Raw genomic sequence first — 24,721 nt, 5'->3', positions numbered from 1 at the left:
TAACCTGTGCCTGAGCTGGTTCTGTTATCACCAAGTACAGTACATACTGAATTATTTAATGACCAATAACAACTAAGCAATAAATGTTACTTAGAACACCCGTTGGATAGGGGTTAGCTTTTCTGTTACAGGTCACCTCCTTAAAAATAAAACTGTGGCCCTGAATTACTTCCCCTTAGTTGAAAGATTTAAAGTCACAAAAACTCCAATCATCATGGCATGTCCTAATCTTGTGTTCTGAATGATACCCTGTTCAAACTAAATGGTTCAACATAGTAGTATTTTTTTTAAAATCTGAAATCAAAGATCCAAAGTGATGCCAACATTTCAAAAGACCTGTATCACTGCTAGAAAACAAAACAGTATCCCAATAAATTATGCTTGTGCGACAGGAGCTCTTGAAGTAACTTCAAACCTTTGGAGAATTGTAATTTTTAAAAAATCACAACAAGCACCCAAAAGGATTGAATCTGTTGACAGAAAAAAAAAAGGAAAAATAAATGGAAATACACAGCAGGTTTGGGGGAGAAACAAAACCAATGTTCAGATCAATGACAGGACTTTCATCTCCAGTGCAGAAAATAACTGGAAGCCTTGATAGCAATCAAAGAATAAGTGTTAATGTTTAATCCACCACCTAGTTCTCCACTTAGTGGCAGGAAATTCTTATCAAATATAATACAAAATGGACTTCATGTCAGGGTGAGGTCACACTCGGGCACAGCATTCCATTATAGCCTTATCCTCTAAGAGATACAAGGCTCAGTTATAAAAGTATCAGCAGTTGTGTTGATAAAATTTCACAAATACAGGATCCAATAAATGTCAATCACATCCTGAACAAATTTTAAAAAGTGATTAGTTACTTTAGAGGTAGAACAGAAGCACACAAGCTGTATTACTCCAGTATTCATAAGGAGAGAGAAAAAAATTACAAAGCATTCCATCGAGCAGGGGCATCAAACCAAAGCCAAACTTGGTCGAGAGAAACCACCTTAGGGAGAGGAGGTCTCAACTCTTCCCCAAAAGTGAAACCCAGCAGTGCAAAAAAGATATTATCTGGTTCCTCAAATGGGCTGTTCAGGAACACCTTTTGCACAAAATTTTGAATGGTACAATTCAATAGAAATAGTGTTGTAACATCAGCTTCACATTTATGCAATAAACAACGTATCACTGCAGATCAAACTGAATCAACACATACACAACACCAAAGCTTCAGAAACATGCCTTACCTGTGAAACACTTGCTCAGCCGAGTCACGAGGAGTTGGTCATTGGTATGCAAAAATCCAAATACTGAGAGAAGGCTGTTGCATTTGTCTAAACTACACTCTCTCTTTAGCCTTGTATTGTTAATCACTTGGGTTAATGTTACAAATATATCATTAAGCTGGCATCAACTGCATCCCGCTGTCATCCAGAGTTGCAAGAAGGTGAAATACAAATGATGCTACAACTTACCCAAGTAGTCATTCCTCTAGATGAGAATCGAGCCATGTTGTCTTCAAAGTCAATTCCACCCACACCAATTACATCCATCTGATCGGCAGGATTATTAAGGGTGCTGGAAAAGGCCAAGGCAATACAATCATTGCAAACAAATAACGCTGCAGTAAGTTTCAACAAATTGAGAATATTTTCTAAGGGTTCAATTTCTTCTCTTATGTTCTATAAAAACAGCTGGTTTATCACAATGCAATGTCAGTCTATCATGTGACAGCTATTCCACAGTTTCTGGATTAGAGGTGCTGGAAAAGCACAGCAGTTCAGGCAGCATCCGAGGAGCAGTAAAATCAGGCAAAAGCCCTTCATCAGGAATACAGGCAGAGTGCCTGAAGGGTGGAGAGATAAATGAGAGGAGGGTGGGGGTGGGGAGAAAGTAGCATAGAGTACAATAGGTGAGTGGGGGAGGGGATGAAGGTGATAGGTCAGGGAGGAGAGGGTGGAGTGGATAGGTGGAAAAGAATAAGTCATGGGGACAGTGCTGAGCTGGAAGCTTGGAACTAGGGTGAGGTGGGGGAAGGGGAAATGAGGAAACTGTTGAAGTCCACATTGATGCCCTGGGGTTGAAGTGTTCTGAGGCGAAAATTGAGGCGTTCTTCCTCCAGGCGTCGGGTGGGGAGGCGGCCCAGGACTTCCATGTCCTCGGCAGAGTGGGAGGGGGGAGTTGAAATGCTGGGCCACAGGGCAGTGTGGTTGATTGGTGCGGGTGTCCCAGAGATGTTTCCTAAAGCGCTCACCCCAACGTAGAGTAGACCGCATCGGGAGCAACGGATACAATAAATTATATTGGTGGAAGTGCAGGTAAAACTTTGATGGATGTGGAAGGCTCCTTTAGAATCTTGGATGGAGGAGGTGTGGGCGCAGGTTTTGCAATTCCTGCGGTGCCAGGACGGGAGGGTGGGTTGTAGGGGGGTGTGGACCTGACCAGGTAGTCACAGAGGGAACGGTCTTTGCGGAAGTCAGAAAGGGGTGGGGAGGGAAATATACCCCTGGTGGTGGGGTCTGTTTGGAGGTGGCGGAAATGTCGGCGGATGATTTGGTTTATGTGAAGGTTGGTAGGGTGGAAGGTGAGCGCCAGGGGAGTTCTGTCCTTATTACAGTTGGAGGGATGGGGTCTGAGGGCAGAGGTGCGGGATGTGGACGAGATGCATTGGAGGGCATCTTTAACCACGTGGGAAGGGAAATTGCGGTCTCTTAAGAAGGAGGTCATCTGGTATGTTCTGTGGTGGAACTGGTCCTCCTGGGAGCAGATACGGTGGAGGCGGAGGAATTATGAATACAGGATGGCATTTTTGCAGGAAGTAGGGTGGGAAGGGGTGTGTGAAGGCTGCGGAATCAGTATAGACCTACATTAAATCCTTTGCAATTGATTACCATTGTGCTGGCGAGCAACTGTGTGTGGTTAAGCAATACTGGAATTACACCTGAAAAGATATCCCTCAAGTTTCAGTAGTGACCCTTCTCAAAAGAAGGCACGAGCTATAAATTGCATTAACAGACAGCTAGACATTAGGTTTCAGATGCCATGGGAGAAACAACCTACAAGCAGTCACTTGGAAAACTTTGCAATTCATCTCCATGAATAACAAGAAGATTCTGTGCGAGATATCCAGCTATGAGTCAGTCATATTAGGTACTTACTTGCACTAAAATTTATCATTCATTCATGTGTATCCAAATCCTCAATGCCTACTTTAGTATCTTTCACATTCTCAGGTCATGGAAAGTCTAAGTCTGGAAAATTCACATCGTCCAAAACTATGCTGAGCAGTCTACATATAAAATGTTCCAGAACACCACAGATTCACTGCTCCTTAAGCAGCTTTTGTTTGTGGCCAAGAGAGCAGAAGAACTGTCCTGCTCCTCCTGGATTTGAAATCGTTAATCTGCTCCCTCTTTTAAAATGAGACAGAAGGAGTTTTACTTAAAAGTCTCATTCAGAACACAAATACTCCAACATTACAGCATCTCTGAAACTGCTGAAAATATGCTAAATTCTCTAGTGTGGAATTGAAATTATAATTTCTAAAATGTATTGAGAAACCTGGTACTGAGCAAGGCTACTCCAACTGTCGCTACTGAAGTTATAAACTCACAAGTAAAAGGTCCTTGTTTATTTGCTGCAAATTTACTGTCCAATTTTCCTTCATGCAGTTGACTGAAATTACTGTACTTCAATTAACAGAAAAGTCATTAAATAGCACCTGCAGATAGCTAAAAGAAAAGCTTTCAGCTAGTCAGAAGAGTCAGGGTTAAAGGATGGAATCCAAGAGAGTAGGATCATGGTTCTTGGGGAAAATTTGGATTGGAAACCTGAAGCAGAAAAAAAATGTTCTTACACTTATTTGGAAAGGATTGATTAGGGATAGTCAACATGGCTTTGTGTGGGAGAAATGGTATCTCACAAGCTTGAGTTTTTTGAAGAAGTAACAAAGAGGATTGATGAGGGCAGAGCGGTAGATGTGATCTATATGGACTTCAGTAAGACCTTCGACAAGGTTCCCCAGGGGAGACTGATTAGCAAGATTAGAGCTCATGGAATACAGGGAGAACTAGCCACTTGGATGCAGAACTGGCTCAAAGGTTGAAGACAGAAGGTGGTGGTGGAGGGTTGTTTTTCAGACTGGAGGCCCGTGTCCAGTGGAGTGCCACGAGGATCGGTGCTGGGTCCAATACTTTGCCATTTACATAATCGATTTGGATGTGAACATAGGAGGTACAGTTAGTAGGTTTGTAAGTGACTCCAAAATTGGAGTGTAGTAGACAGTGAAGAAGGTTACATGAGATTACAATGGGATGGGCCGAGGAGTAGTAGTTGGAGTTTAATTTAGTTAAATATCAGGTGCTGCATTTTGTAAAGCAAATCAGGGCAGGACTTATGCACTTAATGATAAGGTCCTTGGGAGTGTTCAGACACGATTTACCAAAATGTTGCCAGGAATGGTAGGTTTGAGCTATAGGAAGAGGCTGAATAGGCTGGGGCTATTTTTCTTCGAGCATCGAAGGCTGAACTTTAAAGTGAGGGAAAAAGATTTAAAAGGCACCTAAGGAGGAACTTTTTCATGCAGAGGGTGGTGCATGTATGGAATGAGCTGCAAGAGGAAGTGGTGGAGGCTGGTATAATACAACATTTAAAATGCACCTGGATGGGTATATGAATAGGAAGAGTTGAGGGGGATATGGGCCATGTGCTAGCAAATGGAACTAGATTAGTTTAGGATTTCTGGTCGGCATGGACTCGTTGGACCGAAAGGTCTGTTTCCAGGATGTACATCTCTATGACTCTATGTCACTTCTGCTGATTAGAGACAATCTTGCACCTCAGATTTCAAAATTTTAAACTTCAGCAAATGTGATAAGACAACATTGTTGGTCACTTCCCAGCTCTGGAAGCGTTTCCATATCACAAACTGATCTAATTTTACAAATGAATTCGCAAAATGATCTACAAGCTACTTTTGGATGTTAACAATTAAACAGAAGACTACAGCAAGCGTATCCAACAAAAACAAGTCACAAACTTTTGCTGACTTTATAAAGACCAATTATTTCAATAAACAGAATCCTTGCCTCAGGAGCTACTGCTAAATGCGGGTCAGATTTCACAGGCCCAAACTGGATTCAGTCATAATTCAGCCATTTTATATTCTGTGAATGTTGTAAGGTCATACTTAATGACTTGCTGAACATCTTCACTCACCTTTCTGACACTGTAATCTGCTCCACCCCTCAACCTCCTGACCTCAACATTCAAAATTCCAATTCAAAAACTATTCAGTAATTTTTTTTTTAAAATCACAGAACATAATGAAATATCACTGCATGGGCTGTGAGAGGGTTTACAGCATCATTACTCAAGACAACATGGTGGAGGAGAGTTTGGTGAAAAGTGCCATTTAAGAAGTATAATTAATGTGTTAGAGTCATCTACTGCCTGAAGAACTAAAACAGACAACACAACTCACATACTTACACCAATTGCGTCACATTTAGGGTGTGGAATATGATCAAAATTCACATTTCCTCATTTCTGACCAAGCAATTAAATCTACAGATAATATTAACAGAAGGTTAATTTTCTTGGTTCTAGACACACACAAAAAAATATCTGCCATGCTGTCCAAATATGATTTTTGTTTAATTAACCAATGATGCACAGGCAGAAGAAGTTTTCCATTCTGACTGCACATCTAGTCGCCAAATTTTTATCTCATTCACCTGAACAATAGTAGTTCCATACATTTTGCTTCCCAGTACTTAAAATTCAGGTGTCCATTACTTTTTTTTGTTTTAGCAACATGCCTGAACAGAAACATTAAGGTCAAGAAAACCAAACTCACCCATAAAGGGGGCCATCATTACCAATTGCAGAGACCATGATCACTTTATTAGCTGTCAGCTCCCACACCTATAAAATCAAAGATGTTTGTCAAATAAACTTTAAACAGCAAATTTATCGCTATCTTCCAAAGATGTTTTACTACTAGCTCTTCACAATACTATCCGCACCAGACTTATTTCTACAAGAGGCACAAATTAGCCAAAATATTTTAAAAAGTCAAATATTAAAAGATAATATATATTCACTAAAAGTTAAACTTTTACATTTTTAGGTAGGAGAAAATATTTGGAAAACAGAAGAGAAAGAAACTGAACAGTTATCTTTTAAAAACCTAACGTTATTGGAGTTGAATAAGATTATTGTTGTATTAAACTTACTGCTGATACCTAGATATGTGGCACTGTTTTATTTCAGTAACAGGGTGTGAACTGAAAACATTATTGTGTCAAGGCGCCTACAGGCTTCTTGAATTTGCCAGTACTCCAAAGATTAATTGTTTCTGTATAGGAACATTCATTAGGATAAACCAGGATGGAAAAATACTCTAAACGTTATTTGAACAATATTAAGAAAATACGCAGATCAGGCTACTGACACAAACATCTTCAGAAAATATATCACAATTAGGACTTCATGCCAGATAAAGAGAGTTAATTGTTTGAGAACAGAAGTCTTTTAAATGGACTGAATTACACATTACAGAAACAGGATATTCAGTAGAATAAGTCTACTTTCTCTTCCCATATCAGAATGGCCCTCTCTTCCCTTCTCCTCTAAGTGGTTCCATAACTAGTGCTAACCACACCGAGATAGGTATTTCCACATTCTTAACTGTAATGTTGTTTCCTGAGTAATTCTGAATTTTCTGTTTGATTTTTGGTGACTCTCTTATGTTGAGAGATCATTCCCACTCAAGGAAACTCTGCATCTATGTTATCAAAAGCTTTTAATAATTTAAAGACCTTCATGGGGCGAGCTCGCTTCATTATTCATTGGTGAATGTCTAAAGTCACCCTTGCACATATTCTTTGCACTGTCTCCACATAAGTGACGAGATTATATTAAGACTGGCATTGTATAATGTAATAGGATTCATTAATAACCTCAAGGCTAGGCAACTTGATCCAGCTGTGATCACAATATGTTTTAATTCACTCATGGGATGTGGACATTTTTGGCGGGGTCAGCATTCATTGCCTGCCCGTAGCTACCCTTGAAATTATAATTTATACCACCATGTCACATTACCAAAGGGGCACAGAATTCAAGTTACATAAAGAATATTTATCTGGGAAATGAAAATGCACACTTAGCAGATAATAGGCAAATGAAAGACAAATGGTCATGAGAGAAGCCATGTGTTTAGAATGAAAAAGTTCTATCTACTCTAGAACCACCCACATCAAGTCTCCAGCAAACCCAACATGTCAAATGTGCTCAGTTATGTGGCATATACAAAACATTTTTATTGCATAAACTCTGCAATACAAAAGACAGGGTATATGGCCTCAGAAAGTAAATACTGCACAATTAAATCAAAAACTTAATGCGAATAGTGAATGACTTTGTCCACCCATCTGTCATTCAAACCTACCTTATCGACAAAGGGATGATCCATGAAGTCTGGTCCACCTATGCTGAGGTTCAGTACATCTATCTTCTTCAAAATTGCATAATTAAAGGCATCCAGGAACCAAGAGGTGTAAGAGACCTAGTTAAAAACAAAATCAGAACTACTTATTTCCATAACTTACATTACTTCCACGGTAAAACACTAGGTATCTTTTCCTTTACTTCACAAATTTATTGCAGCATCTCTCCCTACTTCAACTGTTGCTCAACAGTCAGTCAAAATAACAACCAAAAGAACAGGTGGATGCTGGAAATCAGAAACAAAATCAAATTGCTGGAAAAGCTCAGCAGATCTGGCAGCATCTGTGGAGAGAAATCAGAGTTAAAAAAACAACTTGTCAAGTGACAAATAAAATCAATAACAATTTCCTGTAACAAGTAAAACTCAAATATAAATTCATACAAGACAACAACAATTTAGCATTCGCTATCTTACTTTGAAAATGTGAAAAAAAAACAAGTCTACAAATCGATAGTTACTAACCTTTGGGGGATAAACCAAAGGGTATTTCACTAACAAATTTGAATTTAAGACAGACATGTAGCTTGGAGTTAGAGAGTTTCCTCCCCCCAATCAACTGCTTGCAATCATTACTCATTTTAAAAAGTCATACCAAACATCTTTCAAAATTAAGTACAATGAAGGCGACTGGCCAGAAACTGAACCAACAAGAAACAGGTGGCAGACATGCTATACTCAATATTTTGATATTTTATGTTCATTTACCACTTCCTCATATGTGAATAGCTAATATCATATAAATTTTAAAAATGACACCAAGTCTAATCCACTGATATCAAGATGTCAGTTGAGTTGCTCTTGCTGTCAAGTTATCCTGGGAATATCAGGGTGAAGAATCAAGCCCATACATCACAGTATAATTTCAGAATAGATTGTACAGGCATGTACTTCAAAGTCAACGTTATGTGGAAATATAGACTTCCTTTTTAAATTCTTCCTCACTTTTTCTTTCTTCCTCCGCTTTGTAGATTTTACCTAAAAATCCAAACAGGCAACTTCCACAAACTCTAACAACGCTCTGTTAATTAGATAGTGTTAACAAGATATAGAAGACACCTATTTAGCTCAAACATCCAAAAAGAAATTGCCACAATCCTGCATCTCCAAAATCACAAGTCAAACATTCACAATTATCTTAGGCATTGATTAGACTACTCTACACTGAAGCACTTGCCATTCATGGATCACCAAGTGAAGAATACACTTATGAGCCCTAAACCAATTCCGGCCCCCAGTAGCAGACAGATTGTGACAGAGGGGGGTAGCTTTTTGAACTGGAGGCTTGTGACCAGCTGTGTGCAGCAAGAATTGCTGCTGGGTCCACTGTTTTTTGTCATTTATATGAATGATTTAGATATGAATTATAAGATGAGTGGTTCCTAAGTTTGCAGATGACACCAAAATTAGTGATATAGTGGACAGCCAAGGAGGTTACCCAGGTCCTTCATCAGATGGGCTGATGACAGTCAGATGAAGATTACTTTTGATAAATGTAAGGTGCTGCATTCTGTTAAGGAACTTGTATACTTCATGGTAAGGTCCTGGTGAGTGTTGCCAAACAAAGAGATCCTGGTGTGCACTTTCATCATTCCCTGAAGATGGAGTTGCAGGTAGACAGGGTAGAGAAGATAGTTTTGCCTTTTCTGGTCTGTGTATTGAGTATAGCAGTTAGGATGCCACATTGCAGTCATACAGGACATTGGTGAGGCCACTTTTGGAATACTGCACTCAATTTTGATCTCCATGCTATAGGGAAGATGATGTGAAACCTGAAAGCGTGCAGAAAAGATTTATAAGGAGGTTGCTGAGACAGGTTTGAACTGCAGAGGCTATTTTCTCTGAAGTGTTGGAGGCTGAGGAATGATCTTTTAGAGGTTTATAAAATCATGAGGGGAAGGATAAGATGAATAACCAAAGTCTTTCGCCCAATGGTAGGAGAGTCCAAAACTAATGAACTGCCAGAGGAAATGGTGGAGGCCAGTACAATTACGATATTTAAAAGGATGGGTACATGAATAGGAAGGCTTTGGATGGACATGGACCAAAATATGGCAAATGGGACTAGGTTAATTTAGGATATTTGGTCAGCATGGACAAGTTGGACCGAAGGATCTGTTTCCGTGCTGTACATTCCTACAACTCTATAAATACAAATGAATAAAACCACAAGTTCTTTTAGATCTCATTTTAAAGTAACGCCACTTTAACACCGGGGATGTACACATAGCATTTTTTTCATTTTAGCACTGTTCCACTCCAGACTAAAAGTGCATGTGACACGATCAATGCCATTTTCAATGGCCGCTTCCATCACTTTCCCAGTAGACAGAAAGAACAGAAATCTACTCAGAAGTAACTGAACATTCATAATTTACCTATTCTCCAACACAATTCAGAGCTGCTACTTAAATACTCCCAAGACATTTTCTACTATCTCGTGTATTGTATACTTAACAGATATTTTATATCATAAAACAAATTGAGAAAGGAGCCCCTCTCCTCTCAAATCAAATCCAAGGGGCGGCACAGTGACTCAGTGGTTAGCACTGCTGCCTCACAGTGCTACGGACCTGGGTTCAATTCCAACCTGGTTTTTGCCAGGTGCTCCAGTTTCCTCCCACAGTCCAAAGATGTGCAGGTTAGGTGAAATGGCCATGCTAAATTGCCCTTAGTGTTCAGGGATGTGTAGGTCAGCTGCATTATTCAAGAGGTAAACGTGGGATGGTGGGGTGGGGGAAGTGGGTCTGGATGGGTTGCTCTTTGGAGCGTCGGTGTGGACTTGTTGGGCTGAAGGGCCTGTTTCCACGCTGCAAGGATTCCAATTCTAATAATGTATTAGCTTAGTTAGGAACTTAAGCCTTCCTTTAAGTTTTCAAAAGAATCACTTTTAAATATGCAGTTAAATGGAAAGAGATGAGGATACAACTGGTTAGCAATTATCCAATAATATAACTCAAGAGTACTCACCTCACTGACGCACACACAAATTGGCAAAGCTAAGATACTGTCCTTAACAAACTTGAATGAATCTGCATACCAAATGCAAATGGCAGGCCAAAACTATTTTACAGCTGTTAGAGATATGCATGCAGTAAAAACAAAGCCAACGTTTCATGATGACAAATGAGATGAACAATAAAAAGCAGAAGTTCTGTTAAAACTAGAAGATCATTCAAATATACAATACAATCTACTTATGGTTCAAAGGTCAAATAATCAGAATGTACCTAATATTTTGAATATTACAACTCCGCATAAATAAAGCACACCCCAATACAAATTTGCACTGTAAAAGCAAATTCCTCTGGCCATTGTCCAACAGGAAAACAGATAATAAATAACCAGTCAGTCGCGAAGTATTTCAAACCTTATACACACTTTGATCTTACCAGTAGTTCCTAAGAAATAGGAACCAGTTTTAGGATACTTAGCAATGCAAAAAAATCATACTCTGCTTTTCTACTGATAAACGGGCAATTAAGTAACTTGATGCCTATGCGTTTACCCATGTTTAAGTCTGCTTCACTAGTTTCTCTCACCAAGCTTTACAAATTTAAGATTTTGGACTTGATTTTGGACATCACAGAACTAAACAGATTAAAAATGTCACATTCTAGACATCCATAAACAAGACATGTACTTCGAAAGATCCAGCCAGGTCAAACAATTGGTCTATTCACCCTGTAGGACGAAATGGTTTATTCACATTAAAAACAGACCGTTTTTGTACGACCACAGTAAAGAAGTGTTCAGTAGCTTAATCACCAAACTTGCTAAGGAAACTCTCTATGCATTATCTTGTCAATGCAGATAAATCATCAGATGAACTATTGACTTGTGATATGTAGCAAATAACAACATTGTACAAATTTGGAAAACTGCATGATTAGCTTTAGCTTATGTTCTGATTATTATTCTATTGTGACAAGAAAATTTAGAAGATTTTCTGTAGCATTAGCAATAATAACAATTACAATTTCTTCTGCAGCAAAGATCACTTTGCAAACTTTTCCTGAAACCCATTCCTCATAATAACAAGGTCAGAGGAGAATGAAAAGTGAGAACACGTTACCTGATTGTTCGTAAAGACTCTGAAAATGTGCAACTCTGCATCTGGTGCCAACCCCTGACATTCTCGCATGCTGGCAATCACTCCTGCAACAAACGTCCCATGCCCTAAGCCTAACATCAACAAAAAGCAAAGAAAGATATAGTTTCAAGGTGGATGAAATATCATCAGCAATGAATATCTTCTCCCATTTGATATGTTCAAATGCGGGAAAATTGTTTCTTCCTTTTCCTTACCATAACTAAAAAGAACTTAAATCTTCAAAGAAGAAATCTCAAAATGTAATGCTCAATGATGGCACAGACATAGCATCACGGTATTAGACCCTACATGAAGTCATTTCTTATCCCAGCATAGCTTATTGCAGAAAGAGTAGAACTCTGAATACCCCACAATTCTGTCTGAGATCTCTTTGCAGATTCTGTCCACAGAGGAATTTGCCACCTCTCAAGTCAGCAAACACTGCAGCAAAGACCCCTCCCATTCTTTTCATACAAATTTACACATTCAAAAGGCAAATTTTAACAGAATTGAAACAAACAGATGCAATGAAGACATAACTAAAATATTGAAAATTATATTTCTTCAGGCACATGTCACTTGTGTTACAACACCAACAGTCAAAGAAAGTTACTGCACTATAAAGGTGATGATGCTTTCTGTTATTTAATTAATTAGTCTATGTATTAGAACAAATTAAAATGCACACCATCTCCTTACTAATGCCTGGCAAGCCATCATTGATGAAATGCTTACATCGAGAAGCATACGTGTCATGCATTTTCAAAGCGAGATGGGAATATGAAGTTACCTCCCCAGAAAACTGTTAAAGCTACTAACCAGCCTCTTGAAAAGTTTCAATCAACACATACAGCAATAGGCCAGCTGAGCAAAGTTCAAGTTTACAGAACTATTTCTCAGTTAGTTCAAGAACAGAACTATTTTCAGCATAAAAAAGTGCAGATCAAAATTTTGTAACCATTCAATAGTTGCAACAATTCTAAGAAAATTACTCATCTGTCTTTTTCATATTTGGATGTAGAACAATATAAATGATAGTCCAGCCTGCACCACTGTCTCAGAAGAATTTGCAATATCAAGCCGGCAGCAGGAAAACCATTCTCTATTTGGAAAATAACTTCCCAATAAATGATGGTTCTACTGAATAAAATGTAATAGCAAGTGACTGATTATAGCCACTGACAATAAAAACCTAATGATCTATAATTACATTGAGCTGCGTTCTCATACAGAAACTTGGATTTGTGTGTTATCTGAAATGCTTTTTTTCACAGGCTATCCCTACTCTGTTGTGGATCCTGAGTACCTCAAAGATCTTTGCATTTTTTTGAAACAAAATACAGTCTATTCCTCTTTATTCACATGTACAGTAGCTCGGAATCTGACAACGGGACGAGAATACCAGATCTGAGCTTTCAAACTCAGGTTGCAGAATTAATTTGATTGAACTTGGTAGTTTAGGGCAATCCAAGAAAACGTAACTGTGAAAACTGCTGGATAGTCATTAATGTCTTTCACAGAAAGGAGCTTACCATACTTATCTCACCTGTCCCATTGTGACTCAAGCCCCAGACCGTGGTTGACTTCTTGTTGCTCATGGTGCAACTTAGAGAAAGTCAAGCTGTACTGGCTTGGTTTTTTTTTAAACCCAATTCTAAAGCTAAATTATTTCAAGTCATTCCATTCAAATGATATGTTATTTCAGTTTTTAATCACTGAACCTCCTTGTTACTCATGGTGCCAAATTAGATGGCAACCAATTATTTTAGCTTCAACAATTTTGAAGTTATCACTTTAAAAGAAACTGCAATAGTGCTTATTTTTTAGACATTTTAATGCAGAACTTAACTAAACCTCTCCAATCAGGTTTAAAAAAGTTAAGTAAAACAAACCAAAAATACTGGGAGAGAAATAAATTTATGCAGCACCTTTGAGCAGATTTAGCACAATTCCCTCAGAGAAGGCAGCCCCACAGATCATGCATATAATGGCCATGACGTTGTCTCCCCAAAGCTAAGTTTATGCAATACGGATGGAAGTGATGTTTATGTTTACTTCTACTAAATTTGTAGTAATTTGGGAAAGGTGAGGAAAGCAGCTCTGGTCCATCCAGTTAGTGTATTTTAGAAGCTTACAGTTTTCAATCAAATTTTAATTCTAGTTTATGAATACCATGTCTTGTGTTGCATCATTGGGCATGTAGTTTTGAGAAGTTGGCTATCACTGTTCTTAACTGCTCTTTGACTAATCTGAATAAAATCTCAACTTACATTTATATAGTACTGTTTGTGCACAGAAAACTTTTCAGAACACTTCAGAGATTAAAGGACTACAATGAAAACCAACCACTTGGAAATAAGAGAAATAGGATGCAAGAACAGAAAACTCTGTTCCAAAGATATATTTAAAAAAAAACACTGGTGTGAGTATTTTTAAGAGGGGACATAGATTATAATAGATAAATATTACTCAATCAAATACTGAAAGAATTTAGACACACTGGGATCAGTGACACGGCCCTGGTAACCTGTTCATCAGAATTGAAAGCTTAGAAAAAGCTTGCAGTGAACAGGAACTCCATGCAGTCTTCCACAACATCCTGAGGAACGAGGGCATAATAATCCATAGCAAGCAAAATGTAGGATGGCAGGGTGAAACAAAAACAAACAAATAATGGATTTGCTTTTTTTTTGTCTCTGCTGACACTCAAATTAAATCTCAGATTGTCAATGCAGATGAATAGTCCTTACCCAATGGTATTAGGTCTTTCCATTTTTCATAAAAATTATCGGGGGATAGTTACATCATATAAAGCAATACATATTGAAAATGTTTTTGTAATGTTTGTAAAAATCTTATGCACATATCTAAAACAGCTCACAATAAGAAAACATATATTGAAAGATAAATTTACTCCAAACACTTCTTCACATCCATAAACCGGTGATACACGTTTTACATAATTCACGTGTACATACCATCATCTAAAGTTTTTTCATTGGTCCAATTTGTCCTCTCTTTCACATTCTTGAAGTGGGGATGTTTTTCACTAAGTCCTGTATCAAACACTGCTACTTTCACACCAACACCTGGAAACATGATCAAAATCCAAACTGAGTCTACACACAGTTATAGTCAACTACACAGCAGGTCATATTCAAATACGAACCTTTTGCTTCAAAAACTGATTGCCCCACTGTGCACACTCAATAACTTTAGCTCAATGGCTGTAGGTGGGAAAAGGTCATATTTCTACCCTCTGTAGTCTCTAAATAATACAGTTCAAAAACAAATGGACAGAATTAAATTATGAAGGAAGAACTGACTGGTTTTTGGTGCATGCGCAGACCCTGATTTTATTTTTTAAAAAAAGAACCACCCATAGCATTCTTTCCAGAATGATGCCAATTTTTTTCTCACGTTTTGGTAAGCCCCATCTTTTGTGGTAGAATTTGTCAAAGCAGGATAAGAATTTTCAAAGCAGGCTGTTATATATGGATTGATAGGATGCCTACTCAGTAAGACGCATGCACTTAAAAAAACTTGTTTCAGTTTTGTCATTACAAAGCATCAACCAGATAGCGAAGACTTTGAAAGAAGAGTTGAATAATTGTAGCAATGTTGGATTAACAGCATGAGGGAGGTCCACGTGTTCTGGTAAGTACCTTTTTAAACTGGTTTTATTTAAAATTCCAAGCAATTCTGGCCTTGATGGAACATATAGTTACAATGCTATTGTTAGTGATTTCCTGTTGGACACCAACCACAATCAACTTGACGGCTTCTTTAGTCTAGTTATCTGCCCACGGTTACATTAGGATCTACATCAAAGACATGACTACGTATGAATAATTTAGACTTCACACTAAATTTGAAATGTCTCAGCTTACATAAGCAATATATTATTAACAATTGCAAAGAGAAACAAGAGGAGACCAATTCGGTAGCAGCTTGGAAATAACATATCAGACACTGCCCCTGATGGATATGTAATTTAGTGCAGCCGGTTCTTTTTGTACAACTCCAAAAACTACTGCAGTAACAATTTGAAGAGGTGGCTCTGATATTTAGCCCAGGACACCCCCTAAAATAAAAAACGAATCTCCCTCCATATTTTCTCCTGAGTCACTTCTTGTCCAATTCATAATTCCAGACTTTAGTACCAATTTGAAGCACAGTGTGAATCATTATCACAGTGCTACGAGGAAATAAGTACATTTGTAAACATAAACACTTTTGGGTTGTAAGTTTGCTTGCTGAGCTGGTTGGTTTGTTCTCAGACGTATCGTCACAATGCTAGGTAACATCATCAGTGAGCCTCCGGTGAAGTGTGGTGATCTGTCTCACTTGCTGTTTGTGTGTCTTGGTTTGTTGTGGTAGGTGATATCATTTCCAGTTCTGCTTCTGAGAGATTGGAAAACAGGATCCAAATCTATGTTTGTTAATGGAGTTCCAGTTTGAATGTCAGGCCTCTAGGAATTCCTGTGCGTGTCTTTGTTTAGCCTGTCCCAGAATGGATATGTTGTCCCAATCAAACTGGTGTTCCTCTTCATCTGTGTGTAAAGATACTAGTGATAGTTGGTCATGTCTTTTGGTGGCTAGTTTCTTGCCTATCTGTCCATTGTAATGTTTGTTGCAATCCTTGCAGGGTATTTTGTGTATGACATTCCTTTTGCTGACTGTGGGTACAGGGTCCTTTAAAGTCATCTGGAGCTGTTTCAGTGTAGTGGTAGGTTGGTGGGCCAGCATGATGCCTATGGGTCTTAGTAATAGTCTGATCATCATTTCTGATAGGTCTTAGATGCATGGCAGGGTGGCTAGAGTCTCTGGGCGTGTTGTGTCTTCCAGGTTAAGTCTGTTGTGCAGGAATCAGCAGACTACGCTTAACCATTGTTCCGGAATACGTTGTACAGGTGTTGTTCCTCAGCTTCTCATAATTCCTGGGTACTGCAGTGTGTTGAGGCACTTTTAAATAATGTTGGGTAGACGGGCAGGAAACTAGCCACCAAAAGACATGACCAACTATCACTGGTATCCATATACACAGACGAAGAGGGATATCAGTTCGACTGGAACAGGCTAAATAAAGACTATGTGGGAATTCCTAGAGGCCTGGCATTCAAACCGGAACTCCATTAACAAACATTGAACCCCATTTATCAACCTCTCAGAAACAGGACCAGAAATGATATCAGCTACAACAAATCAAGACACAAATAACAAGTGGGGCAGAATACCAGTGCTTCACCGGAGGCTCACTGATGAATTTACCTCCCATGGCGACAAAATTCTGAGATCAAACCCAACAGGTCAGCGAGCAAACTTACAATCTGATATAAGACCTGAGCTACAACCTTCCAAAATCTCAAACCCTTTTGCTTTTGTAGTAGCATCTTTAATAATACTAATAATGGCAAGTCTAACAAGCAAGCAGTCAGACTTTGGTGGTGGGACGGGCAGGGAGCAGTGAAGAGGAAAAAAAAAGAGAAATCAGTATAATTTCACTACAATTGATGATCAAAAGACAGCATAATGTGTAGACCCATTGTTCAAAGCCTTAAGCTTTATCAGCAACACATGCTATTAAACATCCAAACATAATTACATATTTGCACAATCATTTTGGTCATGAAAATAATTGTGAAGCAAAGCCAGTGAGAGCTCAGATTTTAGACCTAGTCAATTAACAGCTATCCAATTTTTATACAAGTTCCTTGATGATAACACTAGGGTGCTATTGATCCTGCTATGATAGCTTTGGTCCCAAATTTCTGCCTTAGCTTCATCTCGGAGTCTGGCAAAGAGCATGCTTACTAATTCAGCAAAACAGCTGTGGTTTTTTTTTAATAAATTGGATTATGCAAGGCTTTTAGGCATTTTATGAAGAGACGGCGTACATGCTTTTATCACATTCTCTGATGTGAACTTCAAGAGGTTAAAATTAATCAACACCATGTTACTAATAAGTCCTGAAATGATGCACAATTATTAATATTAAGCATCCTTCAAACCACATGCAATATAATAATTCAATATTGCTGGAAACACTTTCCACATGAAACAAATAGTTTTGTGACAGTCACTGTCAGCCATGTCCAGATAGATCTTATCCAGTGTGTGCCTGCAAAGGTTCAGAGTCCAGGAAGCCATAAGCAATAATAGAATAGACGCCAAAGGCATGGCAGTTCAGATTATATCTGGAAAGTACAAGATTTCTGAACAAAAGAAATAGTTTACATACATCATTTATTGTTCAAGGGCCAGAAAGAGGTAAACATCACTAACTCTGAAAAATCGAATAAAACCACAATCTCAGGCTCTAAAGAAAAGGTCACCAGTGTAAAACGGTTCAAAGTATTTCCAAGGTAAATTAGCTAAGTTTGTGGTTAAATTTAATGTTTTGAAGAATTTGCTTAAATGAGTATAATCAGACAATTGAAAAGCAACGGGAGCAAAAAGATAAGTTGGTGCAGAAATTTGAGCAAAAGTTGAATGGTACTTGATAGCCCATGAATGTTTGAAGCAAAATATTACAGAAATGCTAGAACCTCAATTATTTGACTATAGACAAAACACACAACCTTAAGGAACTTAATGCAAAGAGTGATAAATACTTTGAATAATATGCCAAACAAAATTGCAGTGAAATGACAGTACTGCATTCAAAACATAGAATTTGACTAAGTAGCAACGCTTCTTGAATTCAAGAAATAATGTAGAAAATGTTAAACAATCAGATTTTAGACCTTTGCATTTCAGATATTAGCTGGCACCTAATCTAACGCAAAATCAATAATCTTAAAATGTGACCTTACACACTGGGGCACATTCTCACATTTGCTTCTCATGGTCTGTTTCATAGAATCATTGAAGCCCTACACAGTATGGGAGCAGGCTATTCAACCTATTATATATACAACGACCCTCAGAAGAGCATCCCACCCACAGGTACCCCTCCCCTACTCAGACAATATCGCTGTAACCCTGCATCCCCATTGCTAATTCACCTAGCATGCACATCCCTGGACATTACGGGTAATTTAGCTTGTCCAATCCACCTAACCTGCACATCCATAGATGACAAGCTTGTTGTCATGTAGTACTCTTAATTTTTTTTAAATTTAAAATAGATTTCTTCTAACAAGCGCCTTAAATTTATTCTCAAAATTTAAGAAGTCTGAAGTCTAAAATATTTTTACATATGAAGTTATCAGGTTCTATTTGAGCCACTTTACTACATTACAAACGACGATTGAAGTTTTACATTAAACAAGACTTGGATAGGTTAATAAAAATTCTTCCTAAAAAATACATTTGAAGCATAATTCAACCAAACTAGTAATGTATATATTTAGTGATCACAGCCATAAATGACAAGCAATCCAAGGAATTAATGGCACCTCAGAAATTGTGGTATTTTGCTGATAAAGCCATAAAAGAATTTTAGGGACATTTTACACAGTTTTTACTATTGACAACAAAAATAAATCAGTGCATTTGCTATCAATGGTCATAGGATGACACAAATGCTTATTATACAGAAGGTATACACAACTATAGGTTAAACTTATTTTCAAAAGGTTTACCAAAGCACATTTAGATCAGGTTTCACAAAGTATGGATAGAGTTCTTGTGAATATAAATACATTTTGTATAGTTACTGGTTTCCAAATGGTGATTGTTCTGCTATATCGTGACAGTGTGCTTCTCTGCAACCTGACTCTATAGAAAATCGCACTATGGAAAACTCAGTTTACCTGTTCAACAGAAAGTTCTGCAAACATCATCCACAATTCATCAACTGCATTATAGCCAATTCACGCTTGCAAAACACGTGTTATAGAAGAACAGCTTGTATTTAAATCCTAAGCTTTATGGCTATAGCAACTTGCAAAACAATGACTCACTAAAATGCACTTGCATTGCAAAACTGTTCTGACAAAAACTCATCAATATGAAACCTTAACCGTTTCTTTGTGCACAGTTACGGTCAACCCTGCTAATTCCTTCCAGACTGTTGGCTTTTACTTATGATTTCCAGCATCTTCAACACTTGGTACTTATAACTCATTCTAACTTGATGGAGGGGACTACACAGCCAGTAGAAGTCATCATCATTATAAATCTCTCTCCCTTAGAATGATATCTAATTAATAGCGGTGTTCCAGAATTGTTTTGGAAAGCAAAATGAATTCAGAGCGTATCCAATTGTAAACACTGTAGGAAGACAGTTAATCCATAAAATCTGCTTCCTTCCGGTGTTTTCAATTCAACATGATCGAACATGAGGTTGTTCAGCCAGCTACGTGGCCTTACCAACTAATCCTCTACGCACCTGTATGCCCCATCTGCCATAATACATCTGCCTGCAGTGTCTGAGCTACCTGCCGAGGGATAGCCCTCAACAGGCGTCTGCTTGAATGCCTGCCTGTAGCATGCCAGAATCCAGAGCTCAGGGAGAGGCTGGTTCTCCTGAGGGGTCTTGAAGACTGCCACTTCTGTGTCCATCGACTATCATTGCATGGCGCAGCCGAGTCTGCTGCAACAGAAACAAACATACATTTAATGTCTAGTATGACAGGAAACATCATTCTGACCTGATCTGCAAAAAAGGCCATTTTTTAATTCAACTTATTCAAAAGCTTGAAATTAGACCAATTTAAATACTGTTTTAAAGCAACAGGAAAACTGATTTTAAAAATACAAAGATGTAACAGTTTTTCAACAGTGTCAAAGAGTGTTTGTTGTTATCATTATACACATTGTTATCTGAATGATGTATTGCAGCAATTCAGCAAGAATTTCAACAAAACCACTCAAATGCAGTTTCTCCATAAATCTCCATCTGCCAAACACTTACTATTTACTTAACCTATCTCTGCACCTTTGCAGAGAATATCCACCTCAACATGCTTCCCTATCCATCTTTGTGTCATTGACCAAAATACACTTTATCTCCATCCAAGCCATTCATATAGATAGCAAAATTATTAAGGTCCACTAATCCGGGTAGTACTCTGCCAGTTAGTTTGCCCTTCTGAATTCAATTCATTTACCATATCTTCCGCTTCCTGTTAGCATCTCACCGTACTCCATAACCCCTTATTTACCATGGCTAATCCACCTAGCTTGCACATCCCTGCTCACTACTGGCAATTCAGCATGGTCAATCCACCTAACCTGCACACCTTTGGACTGTGGAAGGAAACCGGAGCACCCGGGAGAAACCCATGCAGACACAAGGAGAACATGCAAACTCCACACAAACAGTCACCAGAGGCTGGAATTGAACCTGGGTCCCTGGCACTGTCAGGCAACAGTGCTAAGCACTGAGCTACCATGCTGCCCTAAAAGCCTCCTGAATAATTAGGTTAGGTTACTTACAGTGTGGAAACAGGCCCTTCGGCCCAACAAATCCACACCGACCCGCCGAAGCACAACCCCCTACATTTACCCCCCGACCTAACACTACGGGCAATTTAGCATGGCCAATTCACCTGACCTGCACATCTTTGGACTGTGGGAGGAAACCAGAGCACCCGGCGGAAACCCACGCAGACAAGGGGAGAATGTGCAAACTCCACACAGTCAGTCGCCTGAGTCAGGAGTTGAACCCAGGTCTCTGGCGCTGTGAGGCAGCAGTGCTAACCACTGTGCCACCGTGCCACCCACCGTAATCTTTCTACAACCCTACCATATCAAAATTATTTTGAAAATCGAAATACCCTACATGTATATATCCCTTTTGATCCACTCAAATAACTCCACTAAATTTGTCACATACTATTTTCTTTTCATAAAAGCACATTGTAATGCAAACAAACAGTCAATTTTATAAAATATTCAGCTATTAATTCCTTAATAATGGATTCCAGTGCTTTCCCAATTACAGACATTAGGGTAAATAGTTTGTTCTTGAGTACTGTCTCCCTCCTTCCCTGAATAGAAGTGCTATATTTGTAGCTTCCCATAGGGGCACTACCAGAATCTAGGGAATTATAGCAGATTACAACCAATGCATTCCAATCTTTGCAGGCACTTTTTTTAAAAGAACCTAAAAGGATCTCATGTACAAGTCAGTCTTTAGTCCTAGAAATTTGTCCAGTAGTTAGCTTAGTCCTTTATCCTTAAGTGACAGTGATTGTTTTAAGTTTTCCCTGCCTTTACACTCTCGGTTTTTCCATTAAAATCAGGGTGCTTTCATGCCTTTCATTGTGAAAATGGATACAACTTTTTTTGTTCAGGTCTCAGACACTTCTTGGTTTCATTATTAAATTGCCCAGTCTCATCCAGCAGGGATCATTTATTTTCTTTTTCATGTACTTGCAGAAGCTCTTTTTATGTTTCTCACCTGTTTACTTTTAATCTATTTTTGTTCCTCCTCAGTTCTCCTTTGCTTTAGTTTCTGAAAGTTCCCAAACTTCTGGTCTATCACTAATTTTTCCAACACTGCACACCTTTTCCTTTAACTTGACACTAACCCCAACTTCCTTACCTAGAAGTTTCATCCTTCTTGCAATGTAGTTCACTCTCAATGAAATATATTTTTTAAGCAGTATGAAATACATACTTCATATCCACCACTGCTCACCTGTCAACTTCTATCCTATGGTTACATAACATCCTTGTTAGACTCGTCATAAAGTACTGTGAGCAGATCTGGACACCACACCTAAGGAAGGGTGTTTTAGCTCTGATGTGAGTTCAACACAGGTTTACAAGAATGATACCTGAAATTCAGAGATTAAGTTTGAGGAAAAATTAGCCGTTTATTCCCTAGAATATAGAAGGTTAAAGGGCTGACCTATTTGAGGTCTTCAGGACATTAACAGGGAAAGACAAGATAGATAAAGGTAAACTGTTTCCACTGATTGAAGATTCTCTAACTAGATGTCACAGTCGAAGAATTATAAAGTCATTGTCATCGGCTGAAACATACCCTTCAGTTCAACTGGTCTGTGCCAATCAGATATCCTAAACCGATACAATTCCATTTGGTAGCACTTGGCCCATATCTGCCTAAACTCCTCTTCTTCATATACCCATCCAGTGCCTTTTAAATGTTGTAATTGTACCAGCCTCCACCATTTCCTCTGGCAGATCATTCCATACACCATCACCCTCTACGTGAAAAAGTTGCCCCTGGGTCCCTTTTAAATCTTTCCTCTCTCACCTTAAACCTCTAGTCTTGGACTCCCCTGCCCTGCCCTTCATGATTTTATAAACCGCTGAATGGAGCGTAGGAGGCTGAAGGTGACCAAAACAAATTCAAGGGTAATGCTGGAAAGCACTTCTGTACACAAAGAGCAGTGCATGTTTGAAACTCTCTTCCTCAAATGGTACTTGATGCTAATTCAATTGTTTAAATTTAAATCAGAGGCAGACAATGTTTTATTAAGCAAGAGTATCAAGGGAGTGTAAGCCCAAGGTGCCATATGGAGTTAGGCCACAGATCAGCCATGGCGAGGAGGCTAGAGGAGCTGAATGGTTTATTCCTGTTCTATGTTCCTATCTCGCTTTTTAACCAACTTTCAAAGTATACTTTAGCCAACACAGTTTTTAAAATTTTGTAACTGCACTAATATGCAACTACCATTTAGCTCCCATGCAAAACATGCTTCTGACAATTTACTAAGTGAAAATAATTCATCAGGAATTTCAGCAAACGAGATTCTCAATTTGCAATATGAAGAATTTGAGATGAATTTAAAGACACTTGATTTTAAAAAAAAATAAAAATAATTTAAACACAAAAGAAAAAGTTAATGACCCAATGTGAGACTCAAAATGACAACACAGATTAAAAGTCCAATTATCAATGAATGGAGCTAAGTGGGCTCTGTTCAAACTTCCCTTCACAAGTGAAACTAACCTAAAAAGATCCCATTTACAGAAATCCTCTTTGAGACTGCAATCCCCTCATTGAGTTTTGTTGGTTAACTCAATTGGTTGGCTTGGAGCAGCACAATGGTCCAGAAGGACTATAGGAATTTTATCTTTACATTTACAGTTGGGTCTGGAATATGTTGTTGATAGCCAATTACTTCTTTTTAATGTGCTACACTGAAATGCAATGTGGAATTCTTATTGTATTGTACTTGACAGAATTAATGACGACATACAATGCTAACATTGCAGATTCCAATGCAGAGGTAGACAGACTACACAGGACTTGACAAATTTAAACCTCCCCTATTGATCAGCAAAGCTTCAGGAGCATTTACAGATGTATCATCAACTAACAGTGGGCTAGGTGCACACATACAATTGTTCCTGTTGTCTTTCTGAAAAATGTGTTGATGGAAAAGCGCAGGTCAGGCAGCATCCAAGGAGCAGGAGAATCTATGTTTCGGCCTGAATAAGGGCTTAGTCCCGAAATGTCGATTCTCCTGCTCCTTGGATGCTGCCTGACCTGCTGTGCTTTTCCAGCAACACATTTTTCAGCTCTGATCTCCAGCATCTGCAGTCCTCACTTTCTCCTGTTGTCTTTCTGGTCAATATTAACATTAAATTTGAAATATATTTTATCAACTTGCTTCTTTATTGTCCCAGTACTGTTCTTTTTTGCCATACACCATTGTCTCTTTTGTCAGTTAAATAAATCCAGCCCTCCATCCCATTACAAGACCTTCTCTTTTGCTCTTTACCAATTCAGTACTTTCTTTTAAACCATTAAAAGGCTTGTCTCAGTTCTCATGAAAGATCATTGATCTGAAATTTTAACTCTAAAGGCACTGCTTGTTTTCCGTTTGCAGCACTGTTTTTCTAGTTTTTCCCCGATAGTTGGCAAAATTAAATTTGAGGGATCATCTGCAATTCCTGTAGTTATTGCAAATTGAATCTTTAAAGTTGTGGGTTACAGACAGCGGTGAAATCGCAAAACTGCTTCCAATCTGGCTCTGTGACTGATGATCCAAAAATGTAAAGCCACAGCCTGGAAACTTTTTAATCCCACCCTGTGGCCAAATTTTCTTTGCAACTGCAGAACTGATTCTCAAGTCTCTAAAGTCACAAATGTGAGGGTTCAAACTAACAGTAAAGTATAAAATTAAAACAGACTGTCCACATTATTAGCCTTCATCTTTAGAGTGTAGGAATGCAAAAGGAAAAGGATTTTCCGTTGCAATTCT

At 38.5% G+C, this 24,721-nt stretch overlaps 1 protein-coding gene across 2 annotated transcripts in view; it reads right to left on the bottom strand.

Moving 5' to 3' along the window:
- mbtps1 (membrane-bound transcription factor peptidase, site 1) overlaps positions 1-24,721 on the bottom strand; it is a 120,185-nt gene that overhangs the window by 54,077 nt on the left and 41,387 nt on the right. The window contains exons 4-9 of one of the 2 annotated variants that reach the window (XM_072547796.1): positions 19,927-20,130; positions 14,570-14,680; positions 11,574-11,683; positions 7,442-7,558; positions 5,846-5,913; positions 1,464-1,566 (exon numbers count right to left, since the gene is read on the bottom strand). In XM_072547796.1, coding sequence (XP_072403897.1) covers positions 1,464-1,566; positions 5,846-5,913; positions 7,442-7,558; positions 11,574-11,683; positions 14,570-14,680; positions 19,927-20,130 — 713 coding nt within the window. The remainder of the gene's footprint in view (positions 1-1,463; positions 1,567-5,845; positions 5,914-7,441; positions 7,559-11,573; positions 11,684-14,569; positions 14,681-19,926; positions 20,131-24,721) is intronic. The other variant, XM_072547797.1, reaches the window with a different exon arrangement.

Source organism: Chiloscyllium punctatum, chromosome 26, assembly GCF_047496795.1.
Source record: "Chiloscyllium punctatum isolate Juve2018m chromosome 26, sChiPun1.3, whole genome shotgun sequence".
Taxonomy (NCBI): domain Eukaryota; kingdom Metazoa; phylum Chordata; class Chondrichthyes; order Orectolobiformes; family Hemiscylliidae; genus Chiloscyllium; species Chiloscyllium punctatum.
This window is presented reverse-complemented; position numbering and strand designations above follow the sequence as displayed.